This window comes from Poecilia reticulata, chromosome 1, assembly GCF_904066995.2.
Source record: "Poecilia reticulata chromosome 1, P_reticulata-male-v2, whole genome shotgun sequence".
Classification (NCBI taxonomy): Eukaryota; Metazoa; Chordata; class Actinopteri; order Cyprinodontiformes; family Poeciliidae; genus Poecilia; species Poecilia reticulata.
In genome coordinates this window covers 33,523,441-33,537,950 of record NC_088830.1, presented here as the reverse complement: position 1 = coordinate 33,537,950, position 14,510 = coordinate 33,523,441, and the positions used below count along the sequence as shown (strand labels likewise).

Below are 14,510 nucleotides of genomic sequence, written 5' to 3'. Positions count from 1 at the left end.
GGAGCCCCTTGGAGCCCCCTGGACCCCCTTGGAGCCCCTTGGAGCCCCCTGGAGCCCCCTGGAGCTCCCTGGAACCCCCTGGAGCCCCCTGGAGCTCCCTGGAACCCCCTGGAGCCCCCTGGAGCCCCCCGGAACACGATGCGTTCAGAGAAACTGGGAACAGAAACTCTCTGCGTGTGAAACATATTCCCTTTGAAGCTTGAAACAAAAGATGAAAAGAGAACATCAAGGAGAGAGCAAACAGTTGGAGAGGCGACTAAGTGGCTCCGCAGGGGTCCCGCAGCAGCCGCAGGGGCCCCAAACAATCTGCATTTCAACATGTAGAGGTTTTCATCGGGGTTTCTGCTTCTGTTCAGAGCCGTCGGCCTCAAGCGTTCTCTGGTTCTGACCGCTGAACGTTTCTGTTTGGACTTTATAAACTGCCAGTTTTCTGTTTCACAATTTGGCCCAGAAATGTGGAAAAATGTGCAGAGTCATACTGTGGTGAAACATAACCACGTTTTACTGTAAATACTCTTTAAACCCGACAGGAGATGTAAAAATGAGTTATTGCTCCTTTCATCTGATGTTTGATGCTTTATGAATTTTCTGTCTTAAGAGGAGAAAATGAAAAATGTTTATTTGTTGAGGAGGAAGATATCAGTATTTGCTTCTCTTGTTGTCAACCTAATAACCAATAAATAATATCTTCATTACCTAAAGAAGGTTGATAACAATTAGAAAACACTCGATCAGCTTCCTGTTGGTGAAAAATTGTGTTTTTAATCTCAAGTAAACATGTTAAAGTGTGATTTGTAGAACATTGTAGTTTATGTTGAATGGAAAAGGTCCAGAAGAGGTCAGTCTGCTGCAGATGTTGCCACATGGCTGGAAGTGATTCTCTCTGGGATGAATTGCAGAGTCTGTCCTGCATAAACTGCCCAAAACTTCTGCTCATTTTGCCGGCTCAACATTTATTTCTTTGATTTTTTTTTACGTGTGTTCCTGATCAGGTTTCTCCCCCGTTTGGATGCTTTGCATGCGGTTTGGCCTCTGGTGATTTAGAGCCATTTTCTGGAATCGGTTCGTACTCTGATGTAAGAAAATATGAGTCATAAACATTATCAACCATCAGGATGTCACAATTAGGAGATATAATATTTCATATTGCATAAGCCTTAACAGGCCCAAACAAGGATCGGAACCAGAATCAGTGAAAACGGGCAGCAAAACAAAATCATCTGAAAATCATGACACCAAATTAAAGTATTGATGAAATTTATCATCATCAGAAATAAACTGATTGTTTGCAGTTAATTGCGTTTATTTTGTGCAAAGAAAGGTTCCACCAGGACATGTTTCTAGTACTCCTGTAAATCTGACGCATGAGCAACTTCCGCTAACATCGGTGATGGACAGCAGAGCTGCTCCTCTGGTCCCAGTTCATTTCTGCTTCTAAATGATCAGGTTGGACGCCGGAAAAGACTTTTGTTGTGTAAAGGGAGTTAGCATAGTCAGCCTAAAATAGCATCGCAATGCTAAACATGTAGCAGCTAATGCTAATGTTAGCGTCCACAGTCCGTGTTCCTAAAGACGCTCCGTGAATGATCAGGAGTTCCTCTGGGAAGCTGAATGGATAGAATAACTTTGCTATATAAGATTAAAAACTATAAAAACATTTGCTGTTGTGTCTATTTATTCAATAATTTAGTAGAAAAAGTGTTTATGAATTCAAAATTAGCTTATTTTGTTGATATATAGTTTTGATTAAAATGTGATTCATTCTGGAGTTAATTTGATTAAAACCTTTAATTGAGTTCCATCACTATTATTAATTTGTACCAGGGGTTCCCAAACTTTTTTCTGTGAGGGCCACATAACGTTTCCCTTCTCTGCTGGGGGCCGGAGTCAGTTTGTAACAGAAAAAGTGAGACGATTGCAGGAGTGGCTAAATGTATAAATGTATCGTTTTCCAGAAAGCACAAGCAAATAATCCTCTCTGGGTTCTTCACAGAAAAAATCCAGGAAATAACCCTATTTATGAAATAAATACTGTATTTTCCGGACTGTAAGCCACAACTCCAAAGTTTTTAGTCTTTTTTAAACCAGTAAACATATAAGCCGCAGATTTCTCTGCCGCTCCAGGTTTTCCACAGCGATGCAGCAGCAGCAGAGGGGCGGACAGCCAACATCTGAGTCATAACAGGTCGATTGAATATCACATTTATTACGTTAAAAAAGAAAAAGTTGCCAAGTTTAGATTTAACTGAACTGATTCCGGTAGTTTCCGAACCGTAACTGTAACAGTAAAAGTGCTTCGTGTTGCTACTAGCATATGCTAAATGAAAATTAGCTCCTTCTTCTTCTGCTTCTTCTTCTTTAGATTTCAACAGCAGCTTGCATCCATTATTGTTGCACTACTGCCATCTACTGGATCCTAATATCTATGCCTCAAATTCTCATAATGATCCCAGTATTTAAAAAACGAAAAATCTTCTTTTTCCCCTTAATGCTATTTAACTGATCAACAACATTCTCAAATTTTAATTCCCTATTAAAATCTAATTCCGTTTTAATGGGCGCGTTCTTCTTTTATTTCCAATTTTGACTTCCAATGATTCACTTCCTGCTAAAGAGCCCCCTGCTGGTTGAAGAAAAATCCACATATAGTCCGGAAAAAAAAATCTGAATGCTCTCTGGTATTGTTCGGGGCCGGACCAAATGTGGAGGCGGGCCGGATCCGGCCCGCGGGCCGTTGTTTGGGGACCACTGATGTATATTCTGTGTTTGAACTATTAAACCAGCCAGTTATGAAGCGTTTTCATTTGTTCCATAAACCTCCACTGTAATGTGAAGCAGATGCTGATGTTAAAACTCAACTGTCAGACTTTCAGCTGGACTTTTCTTTATTTTTGTTTTCCAGAACATTTCTGGGCCCTGAGAAGAAGAAGGAGGTGTTAATAAAACCTGCTGAGGACTGAAAAGTGTAGAAATCAGCAGGTTTAATTGCAAACAGATCGCAGGTTTGGACATGTTCATCCTCACAAGAAACGTCTTCAGTGAAACCTTCTGAATTTATGCTTTCCAACTTGGCTGAAACTAAAGAAAAATCCACCACGTGTTTTATCTCTCCATCAGTAATCCGGATAATTATCCATAACGTCAGTTTGAAATGTAAACATGCGAGTATTGTTGTTCATCATGATGGCGACAGAAACTGAAGGTCAAGTTCCTGAATCAACGCAGCTTTAATGAGAGTGACGTCCTAAACGCTTCATGTGCAACAGGTTTATTACAAATATTTAAAAGAACTCGTCGTCACGTAAGTTTCCATGACATTCGATGACTTCATGTAAAAAAATCAGAAAAATCTGAAATGACTCCAGCTTCTTTCTGCAAAACTCTCCAGTCCCTGCTGAGCTCTCAGGTTTTCTATTCAACCCTCCACTTTTAGTTTCTTTTTCCCTGAAGTCTTGTGACTATGAGAAAAAACATCTCGAGTCGGGTCTTGGCATGAATCTCCTGAGTTCTTCCAACAAACATGTGGCAAGAGAGAGAAAGTCTCCCTGGAGACTTTTCCACAGAACAAGCTCTTAATCTGGCTGACCCTCAGTCGGCTCACACACATTGTGCAACTCTGCATATGGAAGAGAGAGAAAGAGAGAAAGAGAGAGAGAGAGAGAGAAAGAGAGAGAGGAAGAGAGAGAGAGAGAGTCTGTGCAGCTCAGAGGACATGCAATAACAGTGCAGAGATTCATTGAACTGCTGTATCATTAGTAAGTTAATGCCACGGCGATAAGAAAAGACTCATGGGCCGGAACTTATTAGGCTGTGCAACACTTACTGCAACAGTAAAGTGCTGCTTCAGCAGAGTTAAAGTTGACAACATTGGATTTCTTTTAAATTGAATCCACAGCGAGTTGCAGATATCATCTATTCTCCAAACCTCATTAAATTAAAAAAGGAGTAAGTCGGTGAGCAGCGTGGCGCTGTGCAGAGAGCCTGAGGACAGAAATAAAACAGACTCGCTGTAATCAAGTTAGACTGTGGTAACGTGTGAGCTGCACGCCTTCACATATCAAACGCAGCTAAAGAAAGCAGCAGGTAACGAGAGCCGAGCGGATCCAACACGCCGCCAGTCGAGGCACGCACTGGATCACAGAGGAGGAGCCGCAGACAGCCGCAGTACGCTGACTGGAGATGATTTCATTTCACAACGCAAAGACCTCAACGGTTCAGGTTCAAGCAGTATGACTGCTGAGGTTCTGCACAGCCAATCAGAGCGCCCCAACATCGTTCATCGTGTTGTGACGCGTCGATGGAGGCAGAGGCAGCTTCCAGTGGGTCTCTGGAGTTATGACCACAGTTCACTGAGGCTCACTGAGGCTCAGGGGTGAAGACGGACCAGAGTTCTCTGTTTCGGCCCGCATCACCTCCCCAAAAGAACCGCTCTTCTTCTGGGGTGCAAAATCATGAAATTAAATAAAAACAAAGTTTTCCCAGCACAGAACATCATAGTTGCAGTGAAGCACGGTGGAGGAGGTGTGATGGTCTGAAGGACCAGAACCAGAACCAGAATGACCAAAGCTCCTGTGGCTCTGCTGCAGGTCAGTGGCTCCTGCTACTTCATGTCAAAAAGACTCAAACAAATAAAAAATCTAATTTTAGGAGTGGCCTAGTCAAAGTCTGGACTTAAGTCAAACTGAAATGCTGTCATCTCATCTTAAAGTGGCTGTTTAAGCTGGAAAACCCTCCAAAATTCAGTCAAAGCTCTTCCGAGCTAAAGACTCGTTAGCCGTTACATTTCCAGGTTGGTTCTGATGGATTTTCTGTCCCTCACTGAATGAAATCTTCAGTTTGTTCCGTTTATGTTTCATGTGTTTGATAATGTGAAACAGACCAAAGCAGCAAAAACAAAAGGCATTTGTCTGGGTGGAGGTGAACTTTGATTGGGCCATAAAACTCTTGTCAGAACATCGATGTTAGTAATTCCTCTGACACTTTTGGCAACAAAAAGATGAAGGCGCTCGTTAGAAAGCTGCTGCTGGAGCCACATGTTCAGCTAATCGTCAGAATGAGCTGCTGGCTAAACGACGTCGGGACATGATTCACCTTGTTCAGGAATTTGGCAGCTAGCAGAGAGTCGGCCATGATTTCTGCAACCAAAACAAACCAAAGAAGGCGTGAAGAAGACGATGGAAACAACAGGCTGGAAGAAAAGCTACGAGTGGAGCACGGGGTCAAGAGGTCAGAGGAAACTTCACGGTGCTGGGACGGATCCGGAAGAGTCAGATCAGCCCCACAGTGGACCGGGTCGACTGCCTGAACGGATCAGGAGGTTTTCCAGTCTTCTGTTGGAAGAGACCGCAGAAAAACAGAAACTCAGTGAATATGAATATCAGGATGAAGTATTTTTAATGTTCAGTTTACAGTTCATATAAACTCAGAATTTCTCAAAAGCTTCTCATTTCCTTAAAATGATTTTTAATCCAGAAAAAACAACTTAAAGACAAAAAGGTCAACGTTTCGGTTTGACCAATGCAGAGATAAAAACTCGTCATCTTGGAATATTATTCTGAACAAATATTGGATCAGATTCAGTTAAACATGAGGTTCTGTTCAGATCCAAAGCTGCAGTGAATTCACAGTAAATGTTGTGGTGAATTATGTCACAATGAATAATTATGAATTTTACTTTATGCATCAAACCCATTTCTAAAAGTCAGCTGTGAACAAACTGGCTGCTTGTGTTTCTCCTTTTCCTCAGAAGTAAAACTTCAGTCCAGCTGCACCAATGAGATGCTTTAACACGTTTCTCCTACAGAACCACGTCAACAGGCTTCCTGCAGGTAACGGACTCGGTTCTGAACATGTCAAAACGCAACATTTACCATCAACCCACATTTCTGGTTTTGTCCCATCCACACAGTGAGATGAGGGCTTGAGTCCAATGAGTCGTCTGAGGACAGGAAGCAACTGGTTGAAAACGTTTATCGCTCCAACTGCAGCAGCTTTCCGTCTGAAGCGTCTCTGGCCGCAGACAGGAAGCCGCTGCGGTCCGAACAGCTGCTTCCTGCGGTCCGGAGGACAGAGGAAAACATGGACAGCCTGCTGCTCTGCAGGGTCACATCACCTCTTCATTAGCTGCTCCTGCTGCGCTGCGCCTTTAATCACTTTCTCTATTGTTGCACCTTTTGAAGTCAGTGGCGAGAAACGGAGAGTTGGATTTACACGCTGCCTTTCTTCTGTTAACAGTTTTATTTGCAGGATGTTGCTGCAGCGCAGTGCTTTTCAAGCCAGCAGTCGCAGAGCTTCACATTTCAGTTTTATGTGACTAATAAAGGAGCAACAGATTGATTCTGCCCTGGGATGCAGCGGCTCTCTGTCTGTAATCTTATTAGCTTTTAAAGGCGAACACTCTGTGATTTTTACTGATTTATTGTGCAGAACGTTCTTCCTTTTTCACAAATGACCTAAAATGGTCTTGAAGGAAGAACACAAACTTCAGTCCAGAAATGTCTCTGCTAAATGAAGCCAATAAGCTTTTTCAGAGTGAAGAAGTGAAGGCAACCATCCAGAAAATTCCCTCTGGACCAAAACGCAGCCAACAGAAACGTTTCGTCTCAAATGAGAACCAGGTTTGACTTTCGCTGAGTTTTTGCAGCAGAGCTTCAAATCAGAATCAGCTTTTCGTTCTTCTCTCAGCTCTGATAAAACTGCGTTGTCATGGGAACCATTTCCTCAGTGAACTCTGGGATTTCTCTGGAAATCAGATCCATCATCCTGATTGGTGGATCTGACTCCTCCTGCTGCTGCAGCTGATCAGCGTTTCTCAGTGGATTTCCAGATGTTTTTAATCAGAACCTCTCCTAACCAGTACCTCCGAATTCTGTCTGGGAGCGTCGGGAACGGTCCGGGAAAAGAAAACAATCTGGAAAAATAGCTGTGCCCGTTTAATCATACTCAAGCAGATGTTGGCTGATTTGCATCTAGAAATCTCTGAAAGTTGGACATGAAAATGTGTAAAAATCCTGGTGAAGGTTTCAGAAAGTAACCAGTAAGTTTGGAGACGTGACCTGTCAAAATCAGAGAAATACCTGATCATTTATTAAATAAAAATAATACCAGGAAAAGCAACCTGCATGTTTCTGTAAATATGCCATGAGTTGTGAAAAGTAACCCGCGGGTCCAGCATCCTCCTCTGTACGTTCCAGAAAGTAACCAGACGGTTCTGGAAGTTAAACCAGTACATTTCATAAAACACTCAGAGATCTGGAAAGTTAACAACTAAGAAAAACAACCTGCTGGTTGGAAAACGTCTGATTTCAAGAAAATTCAAGAAAAGCTACAGGAAAGTGTTGCGACATCTAAATGCAGAAGAGACACAGAAGAGAAGCCGCAGGATTTCTGTCGTAGTTCTGTGATGAAATGCTGCCGGTCGTTTCAGGTCCAGAGGTTCTGCAGGTTTTTTAAAGTTACACAGAAAAAACTAAAGATTTGGGACAAAAGGGATTAAAAGCTCATGTTTCAAACTTCTGAGAGACACTGAATGCAACACGGCGACCAGAAGTGGGTCAGTCTGGTCCTGAGCAGAACTTTAACTGGACTGTTTGTGTTGAATCCTGCGTGGTTCCTGTGGCTTCCAGACATTCACATAAAACAACTCGGAGTGTTTTTTCCTTGCAGGATGAATCAGAAACTTTTGTTTTCCAGCAGCCAGATGGCGATCCGTCGACTCATAGCGATCCTGCTTTTCAGGGATGAGATGCAGCAACCATGTAAAAATCCCTTTAACATGGTTTTAACACGACTAAAGGAGGCTGGAACCGACTTTCATGTCTTTGGCGAAATGCTGATTTTTACAGTTGGTGTTGAAATAAAACGACTTGTTTGTTGCTCATCTCTTCTAATGTCTCCTCCCGTTTCCCCAGAAGCTGCTTTTGCTCTTATTCACTGATTTCTTCTCAATATGATGGAATCGGGTCAGAAGAAGAATGAATCACAGCTGATAGGAAGAGGAACACATTCCTGAGCCACGACACAGGAAATGACTCAGGAAGCATGAGGGATGTTTAATTGAAGGAAAACAAATGAACTAACTGCTTGGTGGAAACGGAGGCGTAAAAAACACATCAAACTGTTTACCTTCAGTCCTGCTTTCCATTATTGGCACCCATGAAGTTTAAGCACATATTAAATATTTACTGAAGGAAATTCATCAAGTTAAGCAACATTTTACTGCAGAGCTTTAGTTCGATACAAAACAGCAAATGATGCAGAACCTGTTCTGTTCCTCATAACATGTTTTCTATGTTATGAGGAAAACAGAAAAATGTCGTGTTTAATGTGTCAATGCTGCAAGTCCGTCTGGAAACCCAGTTCGGCTCACCTACTGCGATGACCTGCCTCCACCCATGTGACATGAATTAACCAATGAATGATGGTGTTTTAAAAAGCCTCCTGTTTTCACCTCTTCATGTGTGACAACAGTAAAGACGAAGGAGCTTTTTGAGGACAAATCCTCCAAAGGGCCTCTGGACCTCAGTGTCCCTGTTTCAACGGTGCACAACGTTATTAAGAAGTTATTAAGAGGTTATTAAGAAGTTATTAAGAGGTTATTAAGAGGTTATTAAGGACTCCCTGGACGGGGGGAAGAGGAAGACTGATGACTGATGTTTGACGGTTGGTGCAAATGGTGGAAAAAACACCACATCAAACATCTACAGACCAACCTGGAGCAGAGATGGTGTGACAGTTTCACCAAGTACCACAAGCTGCACCAAGCAAAGAGGGGCTTTGTGGGCGGAGGCCAATAAGACCCCATTGCTGAAGAAAACACATAAAAAAGGTTGATTGATTGACGAAAGAGAACCTGGACAAGCCTCAAGCCTCCTGGAGACGTTTTAACGTTTTATGAACAGATGAAACTGTTGAACACAAACAGAATGTTTACAGACGGAGCAACGGAGCCTGGAAGGAGAAGAACAGCACAACAACAGTCAAGCATGGTGGAGGATGCACAATGCTGTGGGCAGCTTTGCAGCATCCGGTGCTGGAGGTCTTGACCGTATCACAGGCATCATGAAATCAGAAGATTACCAAACAGTTCTAGAGCCAAATGTGTGAGGAAACCTGGCTCTGGTTCACTCAGTTATGCAAAGCATGAAGAGGTGACAGTGGTGGTGAGCAGGGCTGCTTTGGTTTTCTCCATGGTTTTCCAGACGGATCTGATGGAAATAAGACACTGACTGCTCAGGGGTTCTCCACAGAACCTCATTTTTGAGAAGGAAAAAGCTGAACTTTGATCTGAATCATGTCCAGCTTTCTAACTGCTGGCAGCAGGAAGAGTGTGTGTGTGTGTGTGTGTGTGTGTGTGTGTGTGTGTGTGTGTGTGTGTGTGTGTGTGTGTGTGTGTGTGTGTGTGTGTGTGACTGACAGCCACTTGTTGGGAAACGTAGTTATTGTGCAGGTTATGGGAAAATGAAACGTTCACACGCTGAGCGGCTCCGTCAGGAATGGGACCAGAACCAGCCGGGACATGCAGCCTAGAGACCACACACACACACACACACACACACACACACACACACACACACACACACACACACACACACACACACACACACACACACACCTGAGGCCCAGAGTCAGGTGTGTCAGGGTGTTTCAGTGTTTTCTCTGAAACAGGTGCAGCTCCGACAGTTCAACTTCTGTCCATCTGAAAATCCCCCCCCCCCCCCCCACAAACACACACACACCCCACACACACCCACACACACACACACACCCACACCCACACACACACACACACACACACACACACACACCCACACACACACACACACACACACACACACACACACACACACACACACACACACACACACACTCCCTCGTCACTGCAGCGTCACACTCTGCGGCTGCCAGTAAGTGTTACCAAGCAGAACGACAGTCCAGGAATGCAGAGACTTTCTGTTCAGGTTTGGAGGTCAATCCATTCATCAGATCGGTTCTGGTTCTGGTTCTGGTCCTGGTTCTGGTTCTGGCTCTGGCTCTGGCTCTGGCTCTGGTTCTGGTTCTGGTTCTGGCTCTGGTTCTGGTTCTGGTCCTGGTTGGTCCTGGTCCTGGTTCTGGCTCTGGTTCTGGTTCTGGTTCTGGCTCTGGTCCTGGTTCTGGCTCTGGTTCTGGTTCTGGCTCTGGTCCTGGTTCTGGTTCTGGTCCTGGTTCTGGTCCTGGTTGGACCTGGTTGGTCCTGGTCCTGGTTCTGGTTCTGGCTCTGGTCCTGGTTCTGGTTCTGGTTCTGTTCAGCAGAACCTGTCCCTCCACACGTCCTGAACGATGTTATGTTTAATTGCTGCTTCATAACCGTTTTTTATTGAGCAGCACAATGTTTAGATTTGCTCCACATGTTGAGTAATTTGGTTCAGTTTTATGAGCCGCTGCTCCTTGTAAATCAGACGTGGATCAGAACCAGCACCGATCTGCATCTGGACCGGATTACATCCCGATCTGAACATTCCTTCTCGGCTCTGAACTATTTTTATTGTGTTGACAGTGAGTCGGGTTTGTTTGTGCATCACTGCTGCTGTTTGCAGCCGTTGGCACTTCATCTGCATCAGAGGGAAAATATTTCACATTTCGCATTTTGAGGGACTTTTCACACATTTACAGAAAGTTTAAAATAAAACCTGAAAACTCAAAGACAAATGAGACACAGGATAAAGTTAGAACACATCATGCTGACATTAAAACACGGTGGTGGAAGTGTCATGATGTGGGAATGTCATTGTAACTGCAGGCAGAACCTGTAAACATTCAGCCAGAGACACAATGTAATGATTTAAATCAAAGAATATTCATATGGTTCAATGGCCTAGTCAAAGTCTAGACCAGAAATGTCCACAGATGCTCTCTGTCGGGTCTGATTCTGGATCATGAAGCTGCAGAGATGAAGACAAACCCAGAAAATGCACGCCACACTTTTCAGATTTTAAACTGTTATAAATGTTGAGCCCTTTTACTTTTACTCTAAATAGGAAATGAATAATCAGATACTCACTGTTTTACGTCCATTTATTCATTTATTTTTCTTTATATTGATGTTTTGTTTCTTTATCGTTATGAATCTCATCAGTTCTGAATGTTTACAGGAGAAAGTTCTGCTTCTTCACTTCCATCATCGTAGTTTATTTAAGATTCACTTTGACAGGAAGTGACTAAGCAGATCTTGTCAGAAATCTTCAGTGATCACCGTGTCCGGGTTCTGCACCCGCTCTGCGGGTCGGGTTCTGGCGGCGATAATGACTTTTATCTCCATTGCTGAGCGCTGAGCTCACTGCAGAGCGTCTCCGCTGCGAAAGTGGAAATTCCAGAGCAGTTCTGGGGTCGGGCCTTACGGGAAGCAGCATGTGGAGGGAAAACCCACTGGACCCGCCGTATAAAAGCCCCGCAGCCTCTCAGCACACACTCAGTCCTCTGCTCTCTTCAGCTGGATTCTCATCAGCCTCCAACTTTCTCCTCTGAGGGATTTTTCTCAGGACTTTTCTCCCAGCAAGAAAACGAAGATGGGTCTGTCCCAGAGGAACGGCGCCCTGCTGCTGGTGTTTGTGGCTGCAGTTTGCATGGAGTTCTATCAAGGTGAGTTTCTGCAGGATTTCTACAAACAAATGCAGCTTCTACTGATAAAGCTCCGTTCTTGACCAGCTTTGAAGCCATGTTGATATTTGACCTTTCACCTCCAGCTCAACACGTCGTGGGAATCCGCTGCAAATGTCCGTCCTTCAGCAAAATCCTGAGGTCCAACTTCACGGATTTCCAGGTGACGGAAGCGCGGGCCGGCTGTGATCGGGTTGAGCTGACGTGAGTGTTTTCTCTTTCTCTGCTTCATGATTTCAGCTGTTATGTCGATTCTGATGTTTGGATTTTGGATGTTTCAGTGTAACTCGGATCAAGCTGGATAACTCCACAGAAACGCTGTGCATGTACCCAAAGAGAAAACTTGGCTTACAAATCCTCAGCTGCTGGGAAAGGTGAGTTAAAAACAACAAAGGTTTTCTGCTTAAGTTCCAGTTTAGTCTGCACAGAAGCCTCTGAGGTTTCAGTGTCTGGGTGCTGCTCCAGCTGCAGGGGATCAGATTTTACTGCTCCGGTTAAAAATGTTGATTTGGCTCGAAGTCGCAGCCGATTCTGTGGCGCAGCTTCCAGGTTTATTCTGCAAAATGAAAACAAAAAACCATAAAACCTCCTCAGCTCAACGAGCCCCCTGACCCTGGAGCACGTGATGGGCTCCACAGATGTTCCCCATTAGCCTGACGCTGCTCTCTCTCTGCCTTCCTCAGGATAAACAAAGACAAGAGCCGTAAGACGGAGTGCCTCAACAAGCAGAGGAGGCTGGAGGACAGGGCCTCCGAGGACTGAAGCACAGGGGCCCCGGGAACGCCGAGGGCCGGATATTTCACTGAGCCCCCAGTCTGAGAGGGGACTGGGATGGACTGGGACTGACTGGGGAGGCGGCGGAGCGCTGGGAGGAGATGATTAACAGCCGGGACGCTGGAGACGGAGAATCTGTGGACCTGAACAGAAAGAGTTTTATGTACAGCACTATAGCAGCAAGTCTGTCTGGAACACTGTCAAAATGTAAACACCTTTGTTTTCCTCTGCTTCACTGTAATATTTATGCTGATTTATTTATTTTTTTACATTTCTAACAGCTCAAATTTTTTATATGAATGTGGAAGAAAATAAAGAAGGTTTTGATAGAACTGCTGTTTGCTGCCCGAGTTTTGTTTTCCCTCCCAGGCATGGAGAGCCGGTTTCACCGGACCGGTTCTGCAGCTGGCGTTCAGCCCGGCTCGGCCCGGCCTGGTTCACCTCGGTTCGGCTTGGCCCGGTTCGGCTTGGCCAGGTTCAGGTGGGCCTGGTTCGGCTTGGCCAGGTTCGGCCCGGCTTGGCCCTGCCCGGCCCTGCTCAGCCCAGTTCAGCTGGGCTCGGTCCAGTTCGGTTCCTGCACACTGGCGCCATCTCGACACAAACAGCCGTTATTCTGCAGAGATGCAGCAGCTGACAGCCGAGGACAATGAGACGACTCTGTTACGGTTCTGATCGTTAAATGACGGCAGCGTTAGAGTATTCAGACCCAGATGTTTGCAGCTGCTGCAGGCTGGATGGGGGCTGGGCGGTTTGGAGGAGAACGGGGGTTCGGGGGGATTCGGGGGTTTGGGGAGAACGGGGGTTCGGGGGGATTCAGGGCGGTTTGGAGGAGAACGGGGGTTGGGGGGATTCGGGGCGGTTTAGGGGTTTGGAGGAGAACGGGGGTTCGGGGGTTTGGGGGGATTCGGGGCGGTTTGGGGGAGAACTGGGGGCTGGAGGGTTCGGGGGAGAACAGGGGTAGGGGGGATTCGGGGGATTCAGGGTGGTTTGGGGGAGAATGGGGGTTCGGGGGGATTCGGGGGTTTGGGGGAGAACAGGGGTTGGGGGGATTCGGGGCGGTTTGGAGGGATTAGGGGTTTGGAGGAGAACGGGGGTTGGGGGGATTCGGGGCGGTTTGGAGGAGAACGGGGGTTGGGGGGATTCGGGGCGGTTTGGGGGTTTGGAGGAGAACAGGGGTTCGGAGGTTTGGATCCTCCAGTAAGAGGAGACGGTTTGCAGCAGGTCAGGATTTATTTCAGTTACCAGAACAAGAAGAAAACACGGAGAGCATTTACGGTCAACCATCCAGGAAAAGCAAACTGGCGAATCCTCAGAGCCAAAAACAACATGTCAGTTCTCCAAGAACAGCAGGAGTTCTCACCCTTTGATTAGGACACAACACGTCCCCAAGTAAAAACAAAGGGTGCACTGTAAAACAGTTGTTTAACTGTGAAAATGTAATACAAGTAAAGTCAACAAGAAAATAGTTTTGTTTTGAACTGAGAAAGTAAAGTTTATTTGCTCAACAGCAGGAGACACGTTGTCTAAACATTGTTTTAAAGTTATTATTTCACATTATTCAGTTACATTTCTGTATTATTCTCACTCACACTGTCAAGTTAAAACCACTGCTGACGTTAGCAGAACGTGTCTGAACAAAACCAACAATCTAACAATAAATTTCATTTAACAACATGATGAGTTCTGCAGAACATTCAGCTGGATCAGAGCAGAAGAGATTAGACGTGACATTGAGTTTAACAGTTGAAACTGACAGTTATTAAATGAATATTTGCCCTGAAAACACACCAGAGGCAGGTCAGAGTAACACTGACGCTAAGCATTCTGGGAAATCGTTCCCTCTCCCACCTCTTTGTTCATTCAGTCGGTTGTTGCAGATAAAGGCAACATTAATAAACAGCTAGCAGATGATTACTGTCAGGTTGTATGTGACACAGATTTTAGTTCTGAATCTAAAACACATCATTTCTTTGACTTCAAAGATTTAGACGACAAAACTAAATGTGGCTCCAACGTTGTACTGAGAAAATAAAGATCAGGTATTTGTTCCATAATCAGCCTTTTTATTTTCAGTTATTCATCTTTCATATGTTATGTTACAC

General features: G+C 44.9%; 1 protein-coding gene across 1 annotated transcript; it reads left to right on the top strand.

The window, feature by feature from the left end:
* The first annotated feature begins 11,431 nt into the window (after nucleotides 1–11,431).
* Nucleotides 11,432–12,740, top strand: cxcl18b (chemokine (C-X-C motif) ligand 18b). Its single transcript, XM_081611761.1, has 4 exons — nucleotides 11,432–11,616; nucleotides 11,721–11,838; nucleotides 11,916–12,008; nucleotides 12,318–12,740. Exons 1-4 carry the CDS (start codon nucleotides 11,544–11,546, stop codon nucleotides 12,394–12,396), a joined length of 363 nt encoding a protein of 120 aa, XP_081467887.1. The 5' UTR covers nucleotides 11,432–11,543; the 3' UTR covers nucleotides 12,397–12,740.
* Nucleotides 12,741–14,510: the final 1,770 nt, after the last annotated feature.

Coding starts and splice junctions, on each gene's coding strand:
- cxcl18b (XM_081611761.1), top strand. CDS start 11,544: ATGGGTCTGTCCCAGAGGAACGGCGCCCTGCTGCTGGTGTTTGTGGCT. Junction 11,839..11,915: donor TGTGATCGGGTTGAGCTGAC/GTGAGTGTTTTC, acceptor TGGATGTTTCAG/TGTAACTCGGATCAAGCTGG. Junction 12,009..12,317: donor ATCCTCAGCTGCTGGGAAAG/GTGAGTTAAAAA, acceptor TGCCTTCCTCAG/GATAAACAAAGACAAGAGCC.